General features: G+C 42.7%; 1 protein-coding gene across 4 annotated transcripts in view; it reads right to left on the minus strand.

The window, feature by feature from the left end:
- The window catches only part of LOC136851597 (glycerol-3-phosphate acyltransferase 3-like), a 41940-nt gene extending 25527 nt beyond the window's left edge, over positions 1-16413 (minus strand). The window contains exon 1 of one of the 4 annotated variants that reach the window (XM_067125920.1): positions 16286-16413. Coding sequence is in view for 2 of the 4 variants with exons in the window: in XM_067125918.1 (XP_066982019.1) it covers positions 15916-15924 (9 nt within the window). In the remaining 2 variants the exon portion in view is untranslated. Of the gene's footprint in view, positions 1-15701; positions 15721-15915; positions 15984-16285 lie in introns of those variants that run through there. The other 3 variants (XM_067125921.1, XM_067125918.1, XM_067125919.1) reach the window with 3 other exon arrangements.
- Positions 16414-17017: the final 604 nt, after the last annotated feature.

Here is a 17017-nt window from a genome sequence, read left to right on the forward strand (position 1 = left end):
CCCAGTCGATCCAAGCTCATGGGTCTCCTTGATCCATGCCCCCGAAGGCACTGCTACAATAAGTGTTCACGGCCCCCAGGCCAAGACACAGCCTACTAAGAGAGAATGGGTGTGCAGTATGCAGACGTCGCCCCCACCCCAGGACGAGGCTTCATCAAACCGTGCCTTGTATGTTCGGAGGATAGGGTCCTGAGTCAGCGATGCTGACCCTATGGTTTGCACACTAGATAGACCAGTAGAGGCCTCAGCCTCGAAGAAAAGTCCTACATGTCGTTGGGACAGACCATGCTCTTGCATGACACGGTGCAATCATTCTCCCAGGGGCAGTTCTCGCTCACGTTTGCGTGAGAGAGCCTGCTTTCCCCGGGATAGCTCCTGCGTGCATTTGCAAGGGCATGCGTGCTCTTCCAGGGACAACCCCCATTCACCTTTGCGTGATGGGAGTTCTCCCAGACCCGTACACCGATCGTTATCGTGGGTTGACAATCGTTCATGGCTTTCCTCTCCTGCCGAGGCTTTGGCCTATGGAAGATCAAAAAAAGGTGCTAGGCCCCTCTCACGGTTCCTTCAACTTCCTGGGGCTATACAGGAAGCTGTGGAATGCACAGGACTCTGGTTGGCAATCAGGATTTGGCCTCCCATCGCAGCCCTTTGTACGTCTCTGATGAAGGTCTCTCATCCTCAGAAAGAACCACTTGGGAGGACCGCGACTTGGAAGGTCCAGAAGGTCCTCTCCCCAAGGATGTGGATACCCCAAAGCTGCAGAGCTCCTACACTGAGACTGTTAAACTGATCTGTCAGTACAACAACCTTGGCGACGAGACCCTGGCTGATGAGGGAGTTGTTCCTTCAGGCCTTGAAGCCCTACCATCAATAGAGCTGCCATGGTTGAAGCATGTAGAATCAGACCTGGGTCAGGTGAATTCTCTCGTCTCTGGAAGGGAGAACTCGCTTCGAGCCAGCTGCTCGTTTGAGGTGCTTCCTCCACCACTCCTCCATCATAATAAATTTTACAAACCATCAAAGAGGTCAATCCCGATGGCACAGATCGACCCGGACTTAGTTCGTCTCAGTCTAGGAGTCTAGGTCTGTCATTAGAGCAACTCCAAGCAGAAAACATCTGCCTCTTGCATCAGGAAATGGCTGCCATGGCAGCATTTCAAGCGGTCTCTTGGATCAACCACTGGTCTACAACAGTAGCCAAGGTTATCACTTTCTCTTCATCACTCCCCAAAAGGAAATGGATAACCTTAACAGACTATTCCTGTCATGAGGTAAGACCATTACTTACCTGGCCCACCAGACAGCTAACCTATGGGCAAACTTGATACTTAAGAGGCGAGACACAGCTCTCTGCTGAGTTCTGAAGTTTGCAAGTCCCGAATCAGTCTTACCCTTAAGAAATGGACCTTTGCTGGATTCCACTTCTCTCTTTGACAGAAAACAAGTGGATGCTGCAGTGGATCATTGCAGGGTGGATGACAATGACCACCTTGTCCACTGCACAGTGACAAAAACCTCAGGGCCTTCGTGTGCCACTGCAGCCTGACCCTCGAGTCAGGCTGGCCCTTCTTCTGCAGGTCCTAGGAAAGCACAAGTCCCTAAGGCCCCTTGCAAGAATACCCAGCCTTCTTTGGCTGCCATCAGGAAGAGTGCAAGACAGCACCCCTTTTCTTCCTCTACCCATCTAGGGAGCGGAGGTAAGGGGAAGAAGAAGGGAGGAGGACGCTAGGGGCAGAGGTCCCCTTCATATGATGCCAATAGTGGGGAGGTGCCTGTTGAGACATTGGGCAACATGGCAGCAACGCAGAGCGGAGTCCTGGGTAGTGAATGTCCTTTGGGTGGGCTATTTACTCCCCTTTGAGTCTCCCCACCTCTCATCAATCTTCCAGCCCATCTACAAACATATGTTCCCTGCTCGTTAAAGGACTTCACCCTTCAGAACAAGGTGAAGATGATGCTGAAGAAGGGCACTGTGGAAGTCGTGACAGACCAGTCTCCAGGCTTTTTCAGCAGGATCTTTCTCATGGAGAAAGGATCAGGGGGATGGAGACCGGTCACAGACCTGTCGGCTTTGAATCAATTTGTTCAACAGACTTGATTTAAAATGGAAACGACTCAGTCAGTTCTGGTAGCCATCAAGGATTCTGATTTCATGCTTATGGTGGATCTGCAAGACGCATAATTTCAGATACCCATCCATCAGTCCTCTCGCAAGTACCTCTGCTTTATCCTCAACGGGACAGTGTATCAATTCAGGGCACTTTGCTTTGGGCTATCAACCGCTCTACAGGTGTTCACGAGAGTGTTCACCCTTGTTTCAACTTGGGCCCATTTGCATGGGATATGTCTTCTGAGGTATCTCAATGATTGGCTATTCCTGGCAAACTCTTGTTTGAAGTTGCTCCAAGACAGAGACTATCTCCTCGATTTTTGTTGCAGCCTAGGCATGGCAATAAATCTCAAGAAGTCAGACCTCATACCCAAGCAGAGGATAAAGTACCTGGGCATGCTGATAGATACAGGAGCAGTGATAGTCTTTCCATCAGACTCCCGTATCAACAAGTTCAAGGAGACAGCGCAGTTATTTCTGTCCCAACAGGAACAATTAGCTCGAATGTGGCAAGTTGTTCTCGGTCACCTGTCGTCTTAGGAGAAGCTGGTCCCTCATGGGCTGCTTCACCTTCACTCCCTCCAATGGAGAATGAAGGAGTTCTGATCTCAAGCAATGGGATTCACCGTCTCTTCCCATTCCTCTCTTGAGAGAAGTGAGACAGGACCTAGCCTGGTGGCTAGATGACAGGAACCTCACAATAGGAGTCCAACTTCACACTCCCCCTCCCGGGATGCTTCTGTTTTTGGATGTCTCAAGGGAAGGATGGGGCGCACACCTGGAGGAGATATTAATCTCAGGTATGTGGAATCAGAACGACAAGCGCTTGCACATCAACATCCTGGAGCTCAAGGCAGCCTTTCTGGCTCTCCAGGAGTTCCAGGATCAAGTCAAGGGGCACTCCGTGGTACTCATGAGCGACAATACCACGGTAGTGTCTTACATCAACAAACTAGGGGGTCTAGTGTCTCTCCAACTTCATTAGTTGACGGTGCAAGTGCACGAGTGGGCAATAGCACACAGTGGAGTTGTCAGCCAGATACATTCCAGGCAAAAAGAATGTGTGTAATGGCAGACAAACTCAGCTGTCAGGGTCAAGTGATAGTGACAGAATGGTCTCTACACCCAGACATTGTGGAAAGATTGTTCAGTCTGTGGGGATGACCAGTGATAGATCTCTTTGCAACATGGCACAACAGGAAGTTGCTGGTGTTTTGCTCAGTCATCCTGTACCCTCGGGCTGTGGCGGAGGACACCTTTCAGCACCCATGGAACAATCTCGATGAGTACGCTTTTCCTCCATTCTGTCTTCTTTGTCAAGTACAAGGTAATGATCACCACGAATCACAGAATGACCCTGGTGGCTCCCAAATGGCCGCAAGCCGAGTGGTATCCAGACCTGCTGGCTCTGCTGTCCGAAGCACCAAGAGAAATCACCCCCCATGGCACAACCTCCTCTGCCAACCCCATGTAGAGAGGTTCCACCAGTCCATAGAATCCCTATCCCTTCACGGCTGGAGACTATCCAGCATCTCCTAAGAGAGAGAGAGAGAGGCTTTTCTCGCCGAAGAGCGTCGGAGATGTCCAGATAACCGCAGAAATCCTCTGTGGATGTCTATCAAGGGAAATGGGCCATCTTCTGTGGTTGGTGTCGTGAAAGGGTTTCTCTCTGATCGGAGCTACTATTCAGCAGATAGCGAAACTTCTAGTCTTCCTTCACCGAGAGAAGCATCTCTCTGTCACAGCAATTAAGGGCTACAGAGCCGCCCTGGGCTTGGTTCTATGCCTAAAAGACATAGATCTTTCTTCCTCATGGGAGATCTCCATGCTGATGAGAAGTTTCGAAAAGTCTTGCCCTCCCAGGGAACTCAGGCCCCCTGAGTGGGATGTGACCCTTGTCCTTTGCAGCCTGACTTGTGCACCTTACGAGCTTCTACGAGAGTCATCAGGCAGGGATCTGACCCTCAAGACTGTATTTCTGCTTGCCCTGGCAACGGCAAAGAGAGTAAGCGAACTTCAAGGTCTTTCTTATAACGTTAAACACTTGAGGGGATGGGAATCTGTTTCATTTGAATTTATCCTGGAATTCATGGCGAAGGCTCAGATCTGTCGGTCACTGAAGCCAGATTCGAGTCCTTCTTGATCCCCTACCTAGAGGACTTTGTAGGTAATGATCCAGAAGAAATGCTACTTTGTCCTGTTAGAGTGCTGTGGCACTACCTTAAAAGGACTAAGCAACTCAGGCCTGAGTGTCGACAACTTTTTGTTAGCACTGGCAAGACCAAGAAAGAGGTGTCCAAAAACACAATATCTTTTTGGCTACGAGAGACTCTCGAGTGGGCATACTCAACATCAAACGAGGAGGACTCAAGTACGTTCTGGCCCAGAGCTCACAAAGTTAGGGGTATTGCACCCTCCCCCGCATTCAAGAAGAACCAGTCGGCATATCAGGTGCTGAGGGCAGGAGTGCGGTCGTGTCAGACGACATTCACCTCCTTTTACTGGGGGACATTGCCCATAGTTCCTTGGACACCTTTTCCTTGGGTCCTGCGGTGGCAGCTCAACAAGTTGTGTAGCTTATCCAGTTCCCCTAGCAGGACAGGTAGCATCTGGTCTAAGATGTATGGTAGTAGAAGTGAAAGTGTGTGTGTGTGTGTGGCTGGCCTCCCACCTTTCTTCTTCTCGTCCCTTCCTCTCACGGTGGGCAGAGGGTAGGTTTCCAGACTGACATATGCTGACACAGATGCAGGTGAGTGATCAGCCTTTCTGATTTTTCACTGTAATGATCTAACAAAAGCATATCCTGCCCTCTCTCTAGCAAGGGGAGAGAGGGATGGACAATGAAACTAACCCATTACTTATCTTAGCTTTAGTGTCTCCAACGCAATGCTCTTCCAAGCCTTTTTCAGAGTAATGCTGCTTTCACACTCAATACTTTGAAAAGTCCAGAAGTCTGACAGTCAAGCACGCTTTTGTTCCCCTGATCAGAGGCATGGGACATTACACGACCAAGATAAAGCTCTAGGTAAGGCGAACCTCTAGTTGGTTAGGAAGCCTACTCAGATCCTCCCACCAATCTGGAGGTCTTCCTATGCAAAGATCGATGGTTTGTATTCGTGTAGGAACAAATGACAAATTTTAAAGAGTAAAATTTGTATTTTTCCTAACATACAAACCTGAGGTCTTTACATAAACTGCCCACCTCTAGCCACCCCTCATTCTGTTACCTGGGTTATAAGGCAAATGGTTAATTGACTCAGCAAAGGGAGGTGGTGAGGGTACCCCTCGCCTCTCCCACCGGTAGTGCAACTACCAAACAACCTTGTTGTGAAGAATACCCTGCTCCAGCTTGCACTAAAGGTAATTCCTATATAACGACCTCTGGTTCGTATGTTAGGAAAAATACAAATTACTTTTAAAATTTGTCATATTTTTGTAATAAAACTTAGAAAATGTACTTCTGTCTGTGTAGCCACCACCTGTTGGTGCTGGTTCGGAGTCGGTGTCATTTTTAGATTGTGTATCAGGCCCAGAACATCGGGCAAGAGCCATAAACTGAGCTATCGTTGCGAGAAATTCTCGACAATGAGACTGGATATCGTAACGCAATGGAAAAAAAACTGAAAAAACTGATGGTTAATTTATCCGTTAAAAATTTAAATTACTGTTGCCTATTTTACTGGTGCTAAAAACAGCGATTTTAAATTGTGGATGTATATGGCAACTAGTATTACACTTAAAGACTAACAGATAAACTATCCCAATACTTATAAAACACCCAATAATATATCTTCCGTGGAAAATTCGGTTGGCAAGTTAACAAATTCTATGAAAGATTTGGCCGATTTGGGAACGCACATTTAAAATGGGTGCCCATCCCTGTTCCTAACAATTCATATCATCGTGGAATTTCCTTCTATAGAGCTGAGTGCGACACTTTGCACAGTAATATATATATATATATATATATATATATATATATATATATATATATATATATATATATATATATATATATATATACACACACACACACATATATATATATATATATATATATATATATATATATATATATATATATATATATATATATATATATATATATATATATTATATACACAATTATTTCTATAGGTGCATGAATGTGCATGATTTTCCACTGTGGGGCCAGTGTTTGTTTTACACTGGAGAATTTCGCCTAATTTAGTTAAGACACAGTCACCCACTTAATATATCCCACACACACATAAATTTTCAATGTTTAGTCTAAAAACTCTCCGAGATTCTCGAACCTCATTGTGACCCACAGCCACTTCCCAACAACTTTTCATGTTTGTTGCACGTTGAAAATAATTTTCTTCTCAGATAAGGGGCCTCTAGACCCACACACCAAAATTTTTGTAATAAAACTGAAATTTAGTCTAAATTTCGTAATTGTTTAAAAACTTGCTGATACATGAAAAAGCCTCCATGACAAAAAAGACGATAATCCTATGGGGTTTTTAATATCAGTGCAACTGAAGTGAGAGATACTGACAGGACTTTCTCGTTTGAACTAGTTTATTCCAAGATTAAGATATCACGCCAAAGAGCAAACGTCAGCTGGAGGAGGAGCCGATTAACTTATCAAATTGTCTGTCGACAATCTCAGCGTCTTTCTTGCACTGAAGAGTCAAGGTTGCACGGACGCCTCTTAAGTAGCTGACGTCTAATAGCACAAAAGCCCTTAATATACCCTCGACCTTGAGAAGCAGCTATAAACTGTAGCAATAAGACTGCATAACCTCAGAATCTAGGGCACCACCTAGTATTAAAATGACTTGTTTTTTAAAGTTAAGAGATTTTCCAAAGCATTCTATCGTTTACTAAACTGTTTTTATCCACTTGTCACTTTACCTCCACATGAAAATAAGGCATTAAGCAGTTAAATACCTTCCACAGCCCTCTAGCTGGTGACTGAAGAAAGAAGTAAAATCCGTGGTTGAGAAGCTCCTTTGCTCCACCCTAGACTGTGAAATACATCCTGTGTGCATGCAAAGTATGTGATTGGGAAGAAATTACCGAGAACCAAAGTCTCTGGAGACACAAGATCAAAGAGAGCTCAAGATTCACTTCTTAGTTGATCTTACTTTAGTGGATAAAAAAAAAAAAATTATTAAAAATTACATTCACGGGGACTTTTCGTCTACCTGTCTAAGGCTGTATATACTCTATGAGTGTAGTTCTGGAACTGCAGTAGTCTTAGGAAACTGCATTAAAGACAAAACGATTAAACGAAGCCTTTGCAGTTTTTGAAGAAACAATAAAATTAGGAACATAAGAATCTATGAAAAATTCATAAGTACTATAAAAGAGGGACTATGGTAGCATGAAGAAAATTGATCATGTTAGGCACGACAAATTACGCCAAAACAGTGCAAGGAAAAATATGAAATACAGTAGTAATCCTATATATACCCCAGACATTACATGAAGTCACATTTTCTTAATGCCTAATTACCAAGTCTCTGCAGGCGAAGCAAACAAGTTATCTTTGTTGGCAACACAGCCTTGGGAAGAGAAACTGATTTCGTTCAGATAGCGTTCCTTCTAAATACTTGCATAGAATTCATTACCAAGTATGTACAGTTGACTGACGCAACGCCTCACAGGATGAGAACAGGTGTACAAAACACTAACATCTCACTGGGAACAGTCCTAATTCAAGCAGTGCTAATACGTTCGTTTTATAGAACTTTCTTTCACTTTATCGTGACTTCAGTAAAGTCTCCTGAGAACAGTCTTATATATGTATAAGAAACTTATCAACAGACCGATTCCATAAATATTATTAAACACTTAATGGCTTTCCTCTTTCTCATAATTCGCGTAACAATATTTAAAATTAAGTCGATTTCATTAATCAATTTATATTCATTAATATTCTGCAAAGTTTTTTTCATATAAGAAGTTCTGTTGATGGGCTACAGTCTTTAGGCAGCAGTAATACTCATTAAACGGCTACGCAGTAATGCACTGTGCACAAACACCGTCTTTAGGAATAAAATGATTTCATGGAACCCTTTCGACAATGAAAAACTTAGTCTGATAACAAGATGTGAAAGAATTAACGGGGAATGAGAAAAACAAATAATGTTTCGACATTTTTTCGTGAAATTTCAAAATGATTCCTCTTTGAAAAACACTGTTCAGTAATTACTGTATTCTCCAGCGAGCCATTATCCACCTCAGTAAGGGAAAAAGATGGGCAGAAAACGCCAAATATTTTGGGCGAATTGCTCTACAGAAGAAATGATGATGACTTATTGGAAAAACGAAAGAGGACGTAAATCTTGGCCGGTTCCATATTAAGTTTTCCGATACATCATCCAGAGGAATGATACACAGAGGTAGAAATTTATATTTTAATATATATGCTAAGTTGACAGTACAAACGAACATGCAGACGGTTGCAAAAAAGATTTACAATTTATGAAAAGGAAGGAGCAGTTAAATTACAGTAATTAGCATCTTGAAATCACGTGTTGCGGTGATTATCAAACGCGCGTACGCATGCACACGCACATATACATATCTGTCTATTATATTAATTTCCTTAAAGGTATTTCTGCGCGCGCGCGCGTCCCCATTCCTCTCACTTCACTTCCCTGCCCCGAAAAACCGGTTTAAGCAGGGTGGTCCCTAAACACATCCCCTCTCCCCACGATGTCAACTCCTTCATGGAAAAACGATAATCCCCTCCCCCTTACTCTCTTCCCATCCCTCTCCCCTCTCCCTTATTCCTTCTACCTCCCCTTATCCCTTCCCCCTCTCCCGTATCCTTTCCTCCTCCCCCTTAGCCCTTCCCCCCTCTTCACTTCCCCATTCAATCTTCCCCAGTCTACCCTTCCCGTGAACATGAAGGGGGAATGTATTAAGGGTGGAAAATGAAGGGGAATGTATTAAGGGTGGAAAATGAAGGGGGAATGTATTAAGGGTGGAACATGAAGGGGGAATGTATTAAGGTGGAACATGAAAGGGGAACACATTATGGGTGAAAAATGAAGAGGGAATGTATTAAGGGTGGAAAATGAAGGGGGGAATGTACTAAGGGTGGAAAATGAAGGGGGAATGTATTAAGGGTGGAACATGAAAGGGGAATGTATTAAGGGAGGAAAATGAAGGGGAAATGTATTAAAGGTGGAAAATGAAAGGGGAACATATTAAGGGTGGAACATGAAGGGGGAAATGTAATTAGGGTGGAAATTGAAGGGGGAACATAAGGGTGGAACATGAAGGGGAGAACTTGTTAAGGGTAGAACATAAAGGGGGAAGGTATTAAGGGTGGAAAATGAAGGGGAAATGTATTAAGGATGGAACGTGAAGGGGGAACTTATTAAGGATGGAAAGTGAAGAGGGAACTTTTCAAGGTCTGAACATGAAGAAGGAATTTAATAAGAGTGGAACATGAGAGGGGGAACATTTTAAGGGTGGAACATGAAGGGGAACCTATTATGTGTGGAACATGAAGGGGAAACTTATTAAGGATGGAACATGAATGGGGAATTATTAAGGGTGAAACATGAAGGGGAAACTTATTAAGGGTGGCACATGAAGGGGGAACTTATTAAGGTTGGAACATGAGGGGGAACTTATTAAGGATGGAACATGAAGGGGGAACTTCTAAAGGGTGGAACATGAAGGGAAACTTATTGATGGTGGAACATGAAGGGGGAGCTTATTAAGGGTGGAACATGAAGGGGGAACTTACTGAGGGTGGAACATGAAGGGGGAGCTTATTAAGGGTGGAACATGAAGGAGGAACTTATCAAGGTTGGAACATGAAGGGGGAACTTATTAAGGGTGGAACATGAAGGGGAACTTCTGAAAGTTGGAACATGAAAGGGGAACTGTACTAAGGGTGGAACATGAAGGGCAACTTAAAGATTGGAACATGAAAGGGAATGTACTAAAGGTTGGAACATGAAGGGGGAACTTATTAAGGGTGGATGATGAATGGGGAACTTATAAGGGTAGAACATGAAGTGGGAATTTATTAAGGGTGGAACGTGAAGGGGGAACTTATTACGGGTGGAACATGAAGGGGGAACTTATTCAGGTTGAAACATAAAGGGGAAACTTATAAATGATGGAACATGAAGGGGGAATTTATTAAGGGTGGGACATGAAGGGGGAACTTCTTAAGGGTGGAACATGTAGGGGAACCTATTAAGGGTGGAACATGAAGGGGGAGCTAATTAAGGGTGGAACATGAAGGGGGAACTTATTAGGGGTGGAACATGAAGGGGGAACTTATTAAGGGTGGAACATGAATGGGGAGTGTACTAAGGACGGAACATGAAGGGGAAAGTTATTAAGCTTGGAATGTGAATGGTAACTTCTTAAGGTTGGTACATGAAGGGGGAACTTATCAAGTTTGGGTCGTGAACAGGGAATTTATTTAGGGTAGAACATGAAGGGGAAATTTATTAATGGTGGAACGTGAAGGGGGAGCTTATTAAGTTGGAACATGAAGGGGGAACTTATTCTGGTTGGAACATGAAGGGAAACATTAAGGGTGGAACATGAAGGGGGAACTTATTCTGGTTGGAACATGAAGGGAAACATTAAGGGTTGAACATGAAGGGGGAACTTATTAATGGTGGAACATGAAGGGGAACTTATTACTGGTGGAACATGAAGGGGGAACTAATTAAGGTTGGAACATGAAGGGGGGAACTTCTTAATGGTGGAACATGAAAGGGGAACTTATTAAGGGTTGAACATGAAGAGGTAACTTATTAATGGTGGAACATGAAGGGGGAACTTATTAAGGGTGGAACATGAAGAGGGAACTTATTAAGGTTGGAACATGAAGGGGAACTTATTATGGGTGGAACATGAAGGGGAACTTATTAAGGGTGGAACATGAGGGGGGAACTTCTTAATGGTGGAACATGAATGGGGAACTTATTAAGGGTGGAACGTGAAGGGGGAACTTTTTAGGGTCTGAACATGAAGGAGGAACTTATTAAGGGTGGAACGTGATGGGGGAACTTTTTAAGGGCGGGACATGAAGGGGGAACTTATTAAGGTTAGACCATAAAGAAGGAACTTATTATGGGTGGGACATGAAGGGGGAATTTCTTAAGGGTGGAACATGAAGGGGAACTTATTAAGTGTGGAACATGAAGTGGGAGCTTATTAAGGGTGGAACATGAAGGGGAAACTTATTAAGGGTGAAACATGCAGGGGAACTTATTTAGGTTGGAACATGAAGGGGAACTTATTGAGGGTGGAACATGAAGGAGGAACTTATTAAGGATGGAACATGAAGGGGGAATGTGTTAAGGGTGGAACATGAGGGGGAACTTATTAAGATTAGAACATGAAGGGGAACTTATTAAGGGTGGAACATGAAGGGGGAACGAATGTATTAAGGGTGGAACATGAAGGGGAACTTATTAAGATTGGAACATGAAGGGGTAACTTCTTAAGGTTGGAACATGAAGGGGGGAACTTATTAAGGTTGGAACATGAAGGGGGAACTTATTAAGGTTGGAACATGAAGGGGGAACTTCTTAAGGTTGAACCATGAAAGGGGAACTTATTAAGGGTCAAACATGAAGGGGGGACTTAAGGGGTGGAACATGAAGGGGGAACTTATTAAAGTTGGAACATGAAGGGGAACTTCTTAAGGGTGGAACATGAAGGGGGAACTTATTTAGGTTGGAATATGAAGGGTGAACTTCTTAAGGGTTGAACGTGAAGAGGAAACTTATTAAGGGTGGAACATGAAGGGGGAACTTCTTAAATGTGGAACGTGAAGGGGAAATTTACGAAGGGTGGAACATGAAGGGGGAAATTATTAAGGTTGGAACATGAAGGGGGAACTCCTTAAGGGTGGAACATGAAGGGGAACCTCTTAAGGGTGGAATACGAAGGGGAACATTTTTAGGGGAATGTGACAGGGGAACTTATTATGGTTGGAATATGAACGGGGAACTTATTAAGGGTGGAACATGAAGGTGGGTCCTATTAAAGTTGGAACATGAAGGGGAACTTCTTAAGACTTTTACATGAAGGGGGAACTTATTAACGTTGGAACATAAAGGGTGAACTTCTTAAGGGCGGAATGTGAAGGGGGAACTTATTAAGGGTGGAGTGTGAAGGGGTAACTTATCAAGGTTGGAACATGAAGGGGGAACTTATTAAGGGTGGAACATGAAGGGGAACTCCTTAATGGTGGAACATGAAGGGGGAACTTCTGAAGGGTGGGACATGAAGGGGAACTTCTTAAGGGTGGAATATGAAGGGGGAACATATTAAGGGTGTAACATGATGGGGGAACTTCTTAAGGTTGGAACATAATAGGGAACTTATTAAGGGTGAAACATGAAGGGGGAACTTATTAAGGGTGGAACATGAAAGGGAAATGCATTAAGGGTGGAACATGAAGGGGAACTTCTTAAGGTTGCAACATGAAGGGAAACTTCTTAAGGGTGGAAAATTAAAGGGGAACTTATTAAGGGTGGAACATGAAGGGGGAACTTATTAAGGGTGGAACGTGAAGGGGAACTTATTAAGGTGGAACATGAAGGGGGAACTTATTAAGGGCGGAACGTGAAGGGTGAACTTATTAATGGTGGAACACGAAGGGGGAACTTATTAAGGTTGGAACATGAAGGGGAACTTATTGAGGGTGGAACATGAAGGGGAACTTATTAATGGTGGAAAATGAAGGGGGAATGTATTAAGGGTCGAACTTGATGGGGGAACTTATTAAGGTTGGAACATGACGGGGAACTTCTTAAGGGTGGAACATGAAAGGGAAACTTATTAAGGGTCGAACATGAAGGGGGAACTTACTAAGGGTGGAACATGAAGGGGGAACTTATTAAGGTTGAAACATGAAGGGGGACTTATCAAGGGTGGAACTTGTTAAGTGTGGAACGTGAAGGGGGGATGTACTAAGGGTGGAACATGAAGCGGGACCTTATTAAGGGTGGAACATGATGGGGAACTTAAGGGTGGAACATGAAAGGGGGAACTTATTAAGGGTGGAACATGAAGGTAGAACTTATTAAGGTTGGAACATGAAGGGGGAACTTATTAAGGGTGGTACATGAAGGGGATCTTATTAAGGGTGGAACGTGAAGGGGAATTTATTAAGGGTGGAATATGGGTATGGGTAAGGGTATAGGTATGGATATGGTATGGTACAGGCATGGGTATGGTACAGATGTGGGTATGGGAATGAAACAGATATGGGTATGTTTATGATACAGATATGGGTATGGGTATGATACAGATATGGGTATAGGTATGGTACTGATATGAAGTTAAGTATACCTTAGTTTAACCAGACCACTGAGCTGATTAACAGCTCTCCAAGGGCTGGCCCGAAGGATTAGATTTATTTTACGTGGCTAAGAACCAATTGGTTACCTAACAGCGGGACCTACAGCTTATTGTGGAATCCGAACCACATTATAACGAGAAATGAATTTCTATCACCAGAAATAAATTCCTCTAATTCTTCATTGGCCGGTCGGAGAATCGAACAGCTGAGAACGATACCCACCCGTCAAATGAGGAACTATTTTATTGATATGGGAACTAGCAAAAGCGAGCATCTCCTAGTGTGTATATATATACATGTATATGTTTCAGTGTCTGAGCCTATTCTGTAATTTACTGGTTAAGACGCTTGCCTCACCCAGAGTGGTAAGGCACGGTAGAAGACCCTCCGTGGCTCTGTAAACCTAAAAAGTGAAGTATGTTCTTAGTAGTGAGTCAGATTCAGGGTAGAAAGGAATGCACAACATACCGTGTACAACTCAGCTACTGACAAAAGACAATAAAACGTCCAGCAAAACTACAATATTCACAACCGTACATAATTATGCATGCAAGTGTAAGAAAAGTACAAGCAATCAGCTGTTGGTTAAACTGATAAAGTTGAAATTTCAATGTTCACAACATAATCACTGGTCTTATCAGGTGACTCTATTCCCCGCCTCTCCAGAGATTGTGATTATCTTCAGTTTCAAAAGATCAACAATGAATGTTGGACTATGTAGCTCATGACTCTAGGATCATAAATAGCATTTATATCACCATATTCATGTGTTTATGAGTACTTGTAGATCAGAGAGAGAGAGAGAGAGAGAGAGAGAGAGAGAGAGAGAGAGAGAGAGAGAGAGAGAGACTGAAAAATGCTTCTACCACAGTTGGGTAAGAATGATCTAGTCGAGGTTTTCGCGTTTGTAAATTAGGATGTGGGTGTTGCATATTTTGAGGAATCACTATTTTAATAATAATAATAATAGTACTAATTTTTCTGCCTCTTGCCAGCCATGGCTGCGACCCGCTACAACTGGCTGACCGCCAGGTACGCCATTCATTGCTTATGTGTCAAAAACACAATAGGGAAATGAAGTGACTGACTCAGACTGCTACGTACTCACTCGGGATCAGACGCAGCACCTGTCGCTAGTGAGGACGGTATGGCATGGCTTACCCACAAGGGCAAGCTCTGAAAGAGAGAGAGAGAGAGAGAGAGAGAGAGAGAGAGAGAGAGAGAGAGAGAGAGAGAGAGAGAGAGAGAGAGAGAGAGAAAGTAACCTTGGGTAACATAAAACCAAAGCACGAAACGGTGGCTTGATAATGACTTCCACGGATTTTAATTTATAATTGGTGCCTTAATTTTTTTTTTATTTAGCACGGGGCAATGTTATAGTTAACCTAGTGCCATTTTAAAGCCCTGGAAAAGGGGATATGGTTTTAGTGGGCTTAAAGGAAGAAAAGTTTAGTTTTGAGCAAAAGCAGAAGCATAGATAGAATTCCAAAGCTTAGCAGCGAAAAGATGTCCCTAGCCTAGAAGGATTTAGCTCGCTCAGCTTCGAGTCGAAAAAAAAAAGTGGATACTATCTACAACTAAATGCGTATGGTATACTGACCCTGCTTCGTATTTTAGTAAATATTTTAAGCTAACGATTAAATTTCTTTCTTTTAAATAAGATACTATGCCTCCCTAAAATCAGTATTTTTTCCCGTATGGTATTCCAGTCAAATGATTATTCTGAGACATTAGGTCGACATGGGTACATCGCTTTTATCTTGTTGCCTGCTTTTACACACACACACACACACACACACATATATACATATATATAACTGACTGATTGATAATATATATATATATATATATATATATATATATATATATATATATATATATATATATATATATATATATATATATATATATATATATTATAAAGCAGGCAACGGATTACTACAAATACGGAAAATAAAGATACGCAACAAGCAGTTGCTTTCCTGTTGTTTTTACTGTTCTCCGTTATCCGTAATGACCCTAACAGCTCTAAAATAACATCAACAAGCTCATCAACTCACACTACCGCACCAGACATCAGAAACAGACAAGAGACAAAAACTTGGAGAAAAATGAACTGGAATGCAACATATACAAGATATTCAATTTTGGGTAACAAAACAAGTTCTCAACTCGGAAAAAAAAGAGAGAAAAACGAACAGTAAAAATGACGAGTCTTTTTAGTGATTTTCACTAAACAATCACCATGTTTTAATAAGTCCTTTCCTGTTTGAGAGATTTTGCTCGTTCCATCATTGACGCGCACCCCCAGCACTTTATCGAAGTTCTCTTTCAACTGCGCAAACACAACTGAGCCATGTAATAACAAAAATACACTTGAGACACTGAATGTGAACAGAAAGGGCTGATGGGAGTATTTAGCACACGCCATAGGGAATCACGGGCTGGTATAACACACTGACTGCATTCTAGATGTTTGAAGCTAAAACCTTCGGTCTTGAAGGCAATGACTGTTCTGCAAGGAGATTAAATGCAAGAAGAAGAAGAAGAAGAAGAAGAAGAAGAAGAAGAAGAAGAAGAAGAAGAAGAGGAGGAGGTGGGGGAGGAGGAGGAGGAGGATTATGTAACCTCAGCCGGGTTCCCTCAAAACCAGTTTCGACGGTTGAAAGCAATTTCTTGGAGGGTGCACATGCACTTGCACACTTGAAGCACAATGTTTTCAAGCTGCAATGGTTGAAATGTACTTAATTTACGTGGAATTAAAAAAAATTAGAATAACTTTAAAGAAGAATGAAAAAAAAAGCAAAAGAGGGATTTCAGCGTCTCACCTCTCGTCGAAACCTTTAAAGAAGAGGATTTCTGGTCCAGCGGTGACGAAGATGCACCGAAACTGTCAACAAACTGTCTTATAGAATCACGTACCCACCCAGTGTCCCTGATAATTAGTACGCATACTGATAAGCTGAGAGAGAGAGAGAGAGCTGACTACTTGATAAGCTACCTCTCTCCCAGAGGTAACATTGCATGAAGGATATCACGTGTAAGTCATCATTTTACATACTGCTCGGTTTTCTATATTTTCTTATTATCATTATCACGATGCCCTCTTAACTTTTCGACTTCTTTATATTTTTCTGGATATACTTGTCACTACAGATCCCAAGATGCAAATGACGAACAAAATGGGAACATTCTCAAGCCCGTGACAGGATTTGAATCAGCACCCGGACTACCAGAACGAGGTAAAGTTATTCAGGACGTGGATAATGTCAGTATAATGCTACGGGCATCAGAATTTCTTCATTTGATTCTTCTTTTGGATCATAGGCTTTGTAGTGGCAAGCGCATCCAAAAAAGTGTGAAGATATTTAGAATCTAAGAGGGTATAGTAGTTATTACAATGACATACGTATCTGGTAAAAAAAGAAAAAAAGAACACTAGATTCTAATCATCTTCATTAACCTCACCATTTGACTGATATTGTTCAAGTCTAAGATTACTCTTAGATGTTGTAATGGTAAATATGTCTACGTTCATTGTCCCCTTATTTTCTGCTTGC

Source organism: Macrobrachium rosenbergii, chromosome 23, assembly GCF_040412425.1.
Source record: "Macrobrachium rosenbergii isolate ZJJX-2024 chromosome 23, ASM4041242v1, whole genome shotgun sequence".
In the NCBI taxonomy this organism is placed as follows: Eukaryota; Metazoa; Arthropoda; class Malacostraca; order Decapoda; family Palaemonidae; genus Macrobrachium; species Macrobrachium rosenbergii.